At 40.4% G+C, this 8,202-nt stretch overlaps 1 protein-coding gene across 1 annotated transcript in view; it reads right to left on the bottom strand.

Annotated features, from left to right (window-relative positions):
• LOC102854402 (serine/Arginine-related protein 53-like) overlaps positions 1 to 2,256 on the bottom strand; it is a 559,101-nt gene extending 556,845 nt beyond the window's left edge. The window contains exons 1-2 of the mRNA XM_006887646.1: positions 2,063 to 2,256; positions 1,298 to 1,423 (exon numbers count right to left, since the gene is read on the bottom strand). Coding sequence (XP_006887708.1) covers positions 1,298 to 1,423; positions 2,063 to 2,256 — 320 coding nt within the window. The remainder of the gene's footprint in view (positions 1 to 1,297; positions 1,424 to 2,062) is intronic.
• Positions 2,257 to 8,202: the final 5,946 nt, after the last annotated feature.

Here is an 8,202-nt window from a genome sequence, read left to right on the forward strand (position 1 = left end):
CCCCCCCCCCGTTTGCTCTTCTCCTTGAAAAGCAAAAGAAAAACTCCCTCATTGGTACACAATCCAAATCCACTCTTAGGTATTTACCAAAGAAATCTGAAAGCAAAGACTTCAACAAATACTTGGACACCAACATTTATAGTAGCATCATTCACAGGAGCCAAAAGAAGAAAGAATGCAAGTGTCTATCAACAGAAAAACAGTCAAAATGTAACATACACACATACATGATATACTATTGGTAATAAATAATGAATGGAGCTCTGGTTTATGCTACGACAGGGATAAATCTTGAAAGCATATGCTAAGTGAAATAAGGCAGACACAAAAAAGACAAATATTATGTGATTCTACTTATATGAAATATCTTGACTAGGCTAACTCCTAAGAGATAGGAAGCAGATTTAAAGTTATCAGAGACTAGGGATGGTGTAATGTTATGAACAAGTAGGGCTTACTTCTAGGGTGATGAAAAAGTTCTGGAAATAGAGAGTGATGATGCTTCCACAACACTATGAATTTGTTGTTGTTGTTGTCTATCTTAGAGTCAGAACTGACCCGTAGCTGGTGGGTTTTCAGAGGCAACTAATCACATGGGAGGAGACTGCACATCCTTCTCCCATAGAGCAGCTGGTGGCCTCGAACTGAGTGCTTTAAGGATTGCAGCTCAGCTTCTTACCACTAGGCGACCATAGCTCCACTGTTAACATACTTACATATTTAAGACTCATGAGAAATGAACATTTAAAAATAGTTAAAAAGGTAACTTTTATGCTCTATATCGTTCACTCACTGAGTGCCCTCAAGTCAAAACTGATTCATACGTGACCCTCCAGAATGTTTTCAGAGGTTTTAAATCACATAGGAGGAAACTCCTACTAATCTTTCTCCCATATACTATGTATAGTTTACTAAAAATATTCCTTTCTCATAGTATCATTTTAGTGTATCAATTGATGCAATCTCTCAAAATGAATGATCTTTCAGTGTGTCATTAGCTATTAGTTAAATTCAGGAGTCAAGTATCGAAACAGGAAGGTGAGAAGTTCCTCAGCTTAGAGAGTTCTACATACAACTACTGTTAGGTTCTAAATGGCATGACACATCAGTAGCCTGATATGTTACCAAGCATGACCGAAATCATGCTGAACCACACAGTTCCAATGAAGGTGTCAGAACCACTGGGTGAACTCTGGCAAAATCATAACATGATGAAAAAAAATACACAATTACTACTTTAAGTCACTAGATTTGGGAATCGTCTCTAAGGAAGTCATGAACATCGGATACAGCATACCTTCGAGTTCTGCTTTTTGACCTAGACCGCTGCACTCTATAGGATTTCCCACGACCCCGTGAACGACTTCGACTTCGTTTTCTTCTGGAGCCATAAGAGGAGCTACTGCTTGATCGATGCCTGCGTCTGAAATAAGATACCACGAAATGTCACTGCATTAATTGTTCTTAATAAAGAGAACATGCCTGGTTCTAAAGAATCCTCTCCTTTCTCCTATGTAGACAAAATCAAATTTCCTTTCTCTCTTTCCATCAAGCAAATAAAAACAGAATCTTCTCAAATAACCAGATGACTAATTCATAATTCAGTGATGAGAGCCACTACTGACTAAGGCATTATGAATTTTAACTAGTATACAGTGCTTGCAATTTTGTTAAAACATTAAATGAGAACTAAAACTATTTGTAAAGACTTCTCTACAAAAAATAAACAAAGGCGAGGAAATGCGTTTGTTGTTCCTGGGCCAGTATCTGACAGAGGGAGACTGGCCGAGGGCTTTGTAGGCTGTGACCTTTACAGAAGTGCAGCCAGAGTGCACCTGCAGAGCTGCACAGGGAGTGCTTAACCACTGAACCACCACAGCTCTTTTCCCATGGGCTCAGTCTGGTGGGAAAAAAATCTGGGTGACTCATGAATATGTAACTGTTAATTTTTAACATTTCTAAACAATGTTAAAAGTGTTGTAATAAAATTAAAATACACAAACACATGAACTCTAAAGAATTTAACCTTCGTATTGTATAAATCAAAATTATGAAAAATCACCTTCTGTCATAAGAATGCGAACGAAGCTGAAGATCTCTGGACCAAGACCTTGACCTTGACCTAGACTTTCTCCCGCCCTTCTTTCGGCTGTATGTTCTACTGTCTGAAGAGCTGCTTGAAGATGACCTTCTCCGGTGTTTCTTCTTTCTCTTACTTCTGCTGTCTTCTTCGGTGTCTGAGGATCGACGTCCCATTGCTGTGAGCTTAAATTCAAAGAAAATTATTTCCAACATTTCACACCAGGTAAAATTCAATGTTGTTGTTGTTGTTGTTATGTGCCGTCGAGTCGTTTCCGACTCATAGCGACCCTACGCACAACAGCCCTAAACCCTGCTCTATCCTGCGCCAACCGCACCGCCTCTGACACACCCATCCCGATTACCCCAGTCACTGAATCAATCCATCTCATAGAGGGTCTTCCCCTCTTGCGCTATCCCTCCACCCTCCCAAGCATGATGTCCCTCTCCAAGGACCCGTCCCTCCTGGCAACATGTCCAAAGTATGTCAGATGAAGCCCCAGAATCCTTGCCTCCAAGGAGTAGCTTGGTTTAATCCTCTCCAAGATGAATCTGTTTGTTTTCCTGGCAGTCCATGGTACATTCAGTACTCTTCTCCAGCACCACAGCTCAAAAGCATCCACTCTCCTTCTGTCCTCCCTAGTCATTGTCCAACTCTCTGATGCATAACAAGCGACTGCAAAGACCATGGCCTGTATCGGGCACACCTTAGTCTCCATAGAGACACTGTTGCTCCTGAGTACCTTTGAGAGGTCCCTAACAGCCGACTTTGCCATCGCGATACGCTTTTTGATTTCCTGACTGCTGGTACCAAGAGTGTTGATTGTGGAGCCGAGCAAACTGAAGCTGTGAACACTCTCAATCTCTTCGTCATCCATCCTGACGCTGCCAATTGGTCCAGTGGCGAGAATCTTTGTCTTCTTGACATTGGGCCTCAGTCCATACTGAAGGCTGCAGTCCTTGACCCTTCGCAGCAAGTGCATGAGGTCCTCCTCAGTTTCAGCAAGCAGGGTTGTATCATCTGCATAACGCAGATTGTTAATAGATCTTCCACCAATCCTGATGCCACAATTCTCCTCATAGAGCCCAGCTTCTCGGATAATCTGCTCTGCATACATGTTGAAAAGGTATGGAGACAGGATGCATCCCTGGCATACACCCTTCCCAATTTTGAACCATGCAATGTTGCCCTGCTCTGTTCTGACTACTGCCTCTTGATCCAAGTACAGGTTTCGCATCAGCACAATTAAATGTTCTGGGATTCCCATTCTTCTCAGAGTCAGCCACAGTTTGTTATGATCCACACAGTCAAATGCCTTTGCATAATCAATGAAACACAGATAGACATTCTTCTGGTATTCTCTGCTTTCAGCCAAGATCCATCTAATACCAGCAACAATATCCCTAGTACCACGACCCCTTCTAAACCCAGCCTGGACTTCCGGCAGTTCTCTGTTGATGTGCGTTCTAATCGTTTTTGGATGATCTTCAGTAGAATCTTGCTTGCATGTGAAATCAATGACACTGTTCTGTAGTTTCTACACTCAGTTGGGTCACCTTTCTTTGGAATGGGAACAAATATAGATCTCTTCCAGTCAGTTGGCCAAGTGGTTGTTCTCCAGATTTCTTGGCACAACTTGGTGAGCACATCCAGGGCAACATCTGTTATCTGAAATACTTCAATTGGTATACCATCTATTCCTGGGGCCTTATTTTTTCCTATTTCCTTCAAAGCAGCTTGAACTTCTTCCTTCATCACCATAGGCTCTTGCTCATATGTTATTTCTTTAAATTCCTCTGTATCTGCCAATTCCTTTCTATATAATGACTCCGTATATTCCTTCCATCTTCTTTTAATACTTCCTGGAAACCATGTTAAAATTTCTAAAATATTAGTTCAACTAAAAATTTTAATATGCCTGGCTCTTGGCAGAACATCAAAAATAGCTCCAATACAGACTTTTAGGAAAGCAATGTACTGTTCTCATAGTTGTTGTGTGCCATCTGGTTTTTAGAGGCAGTTAATCACACAGGAGGAGATTGTCCATCATAGTTTATAGATAATTTGAACAGTGTCCCAAATTTTTACAAAAGTCTCTCAAAAAAGTAAACCCTTGGGTGGGGAAGGGAAAGAAGAATCACTAATAAGACAGTACAGAATTATTAATTCTGATGAAGGAAATGACAACGTACAATAAGGGAAGTTACTGTGACTGTCACAGACTGAATTATGTTCCTAAAACCATGTACATCTAACTCTGTAATGTGGAAATTATGTAATGACCTCCCATGATCTGATTAAAGTGTTGCTGTTATGTGCCGTTGCATCAACTATGATTCATAGAGACCCTATAAACAAACAATAGTTCTGAACCCTGAGCCAGTCTCACTGTCTCTGACACACTGTCCCCACTGCCACAGTCACTGTGTCAATCCAACTTTTCCAGGATCTTCCTTTCATGTACTGACACTCTACCCTTGCAAGCAAGATGTCCGTCTCCAAGAACTAGTCCCTCCTGTCCAGACACACAAAATATATAAGACATAGTTGAATGCATCACCCTTTATGCCAATCACAGTCTTGACAAATATAAAGGGAGTTTCCCTAGAGTGTTACCTAGAACACTTTTTAGTTCACAAAAGATAAAAGAAAAGGAAAGCAGGAAGGAGTGGGCAGTGGAAATAAATGCAACCAAGAAATAAGTGCCAGAACTATTGTGCACCCTGTGAACCTAGGTACACGTGCTAGGAAACTCCTAGAACCAGGAGACACAGAGAAGGCCTCCCCTGCAGCCAATACCCTGAATGTGGACTAAAGCGTAAGAGAATACATAAAGTCCCTTACTGTTTTAGCCCTGTTACAGCAGCACTAGATAACTAAGACAGTGGCCAAGCAAAGGAAGAAACTGAGTATCCAAGGAAAAAAGAGCACATGATACAACTCTGCCTGTGGGAAATGAAGACTGGAAGCATTTAGTGATGAACAGCCTTTAGTATGGATTATACCTCAACATGAAGAAAGCAAACACCTCATCACTCGACAAACAGGTAGGATCATAAATGGAGAAAGACTGAAGCTGTCAAGGATTTCATCTCACTTGGATCCATAATCAACAGCAGTGATAGCAAAAGTCAGGAAATCAAAACACTGCAATGGGCAAATCTTCTTCAAAGTCCTAAAGAGTAAGGATGTCAGCTTAAAAACTAAGGTATGCCTGACCCAAGCTATGATGTTTTCAACTGCATACTGAATACATCATAGACTTCCATAAGTACAGATAATTCTATCTTAGAAGAAGTACAGTCAGAATGTTCCTTAGGCGTAAGGACGAGTCAAGTTCATTTCACATATCTTGGACACAGTATCAGGAAGGCTTCGTCTCTAAGAAAGGATATCATGCTCAGAAAAGAAAGATCTGCAACAAATAGAAGACATTCTACAGAAAGGATTCATACAGCAAAAACAATGAGCTGAAGCATTCAGACATTGTGAAGATAGGGAAGAATCAGACAGTCTTTCATTCTACAGGACATGAGGTGACTAGGAGTTGAAGTCAACTCAATAACACCAACAGCACAGGAAACGCTTTTACATACAAAATCTTGCAACTATCGTAATAATAAACAATAATACGAGAATAGATGCATGTTGTTGTTGTTGTTACATGCTGTCGAGTCGCAACTCATAGTGACCCTATGTACTTAACCCTGCTCTATCCTGAACCAACCTTATTGTCTCTGACACACCAACTCCCATTACCCCAGTCACTGAATCAATCTGTCTTGACCAGGTTTCCTCTCGTGCATTGTCCCTCCATACATAAGTACACTAAACAGGTGAGCAAGGTAACACAGGAGGAAACCCACACACATAAGGATGTGGATACTGCTAGAAACATATCTGTAAATGTGGATACTTATTTGTAAATGCTGGATGTATACTGACATATATAACACCACACAGGGAGCACAGTTATAAAAACTACTTGCATGTTGAGACTGATCTACTATAGAATGTCTAGAAGACATGTAATTGGCAAACACAGTTCTACATCTAAGTCTGGTGAGTAGCACCTGAGATCTTAAGAGTCTAGGTGAGGCCATCTAAGAAGCATTATTGGCCTCTGCCTGCCAGTAGCAAAGGAGAAGGAGGAAGTGGAAAACTCAAGGAAACAATGACTCAAATGAACCACAGCCTCCTCTAACCTGGGACCAGAACTAGACAGTGCCTGGCTAGCAGGACTGACCACAATGGAAGGTCCTGGTTGAACAGATAAAAAAAGGTACAAAAAAAATCAAATTTTAAAAAAAGAAAGAAAAGAAAAAGTTTAGATGCATTGATCTGAAAGAGAATTAAGGAAGCCCAGAGCTCAATGCCTTAAAACAATCTTTGAACCTAAAAGTAAAGATATTCCCAGAGACTACCTTTCAGTCAAGCAATAGGAGGGCCTATAAAATAAATAATAAAAATTGTAAAGAATGTGCTCCTTAAGAGAGTCAACTGTCTAAAACCAAAAGGCTTGAGAAGGCAGGAAGGAAGGGGGTTCCCAGAGGAAGGGAATCCGGGGTTCCAGGGGGAAATGAGAGAAAGCCGACAACTAGTGGGAACTGTATCTACGTCACAGAACACTGTGTACCTGAAGTACTGATAGGGAAAGTAATTTGCTATTTAAATTCAAATAAAACACAACAACATGTTCAAAACTAATTATGATACCTCTACAATAAACAAAAAACACGGGCAATCCTCAGGACAGTTCATTCTATCAATTCTCTGTTAAGCATTTGTCATTAACTGTATAGCATTTGCATTCGAGATTAACTACTTCATTTTCACATTCCCTAGAGATTAAAATAAGTTTAATATCATAAAGCTCTACTTTTGTAACTGAAAGTTCTAAACGTTTACATGGATAAGACTACCAGGGGGAAGAAGCTGTGCTGCAATCCCGAAGGCATGCATTTTGAGACCACCAGCTGCTCTGTGGGAGAAGGATGGGCAATCTCTTCCATACTATTAACTGCCTCTGAAAACCTACTGCAGGGTCAGTTATGGGTCAGTTCTGACTGGATGGTACACAACAAGAAGTCATTAACAAAGTACACATTCAAACAATGTATTATTATTTTCAATTACGAATTATAGGGGAAGAACGATCAACAGAAGAAAAAAAAGCTGAAAGCTTATTATGATGTACTCAGTCCACTCTTTACACACTGCCTTTATGTATATGAATGAAGGTCTCTAGTGGCCTAGTGTCAAGAACCTGTATTGTTATCCCAAAGCCATGAGGTTGAAATACATCAGCAAGCAGCTTTACAGGAGAAAAATAGAAGATCTCCTCCTCTGAAAACCTGCTGAAGGGTTTGCTCAGCTATGGGTCAGTCTAAGTTGACAATAACTAACAAGTATATGTATGAAGGGAGTATTACTGGTGGCCTAGTGGTAAGAGTTTTGCTATCAACTCAAAGGTAAGAAGCATGAAACCACAAGCTGCACCATGCGAGGAAAATGGGCAGTCTCTTCCAGGATGCACTGGAGGTTCAGGTTTGAATTGGTTCCTAATGAAGAGCACAAAACAAAACTTCTTCTACAGGAAGAAGTGGTGTAAACCTTTTAGAAATCAATTAAGCATTTAAACAGAGCTACAAAAATCTTAACGCTTTTTTGTAATTTCACTTCTTTCAGAGGGTGTTGGATTTTTTGCTGTTCTTTTTCAATTTGTTGGACATGTTGGGTTACAGACTCAATGGCCATTTTTTCCTGCCTTTAGATGTGTTTGTTTATTGCTATAAACTTACCTCTGATTACTGCTTCAGCTTTTTTCCAGAGATTTTGGTAAGTGGTGTTTTCACTGTCATTTGTTTCAAGAAACTTTTTTTTCCTTTTACTTTTTTTTTTTAATATTAATGAGCATTTACAGAGATTTTGGATTTCCATTCATTCACTGCTGCACTTCTCTCTCCGCCCAGCCCTCCCCCTCTCCCCCTAAGTTCCCTCCTCTCTTTCAAAAGTAAAAGAAACACTCCTTCCCTGGTACACAATCCCCCTGCACCCCTCCCACCTCCGCAATTACATTCCACTATGCAACCTTAATTGTGGACTCTTGTGATAACCATAAT

This window comes from Elephantulus edwardii, unplaced genomic scaffold (genome assembly GCF_000299155.1).
Source record: "Elephantulus edwardii isolate Elephantulus edwardi_28Jun2011 unplaced genomic scaffold, EleEdw1.0 scaffold00060, whole genome shotgun sequence".
Taxonomy (NCBI): Eukaryota; Metazoa; Chordata; class Mammalia; order Macroscelidea; family Macroscelididae; genus Elephantulus; species Elephantulus edwardii.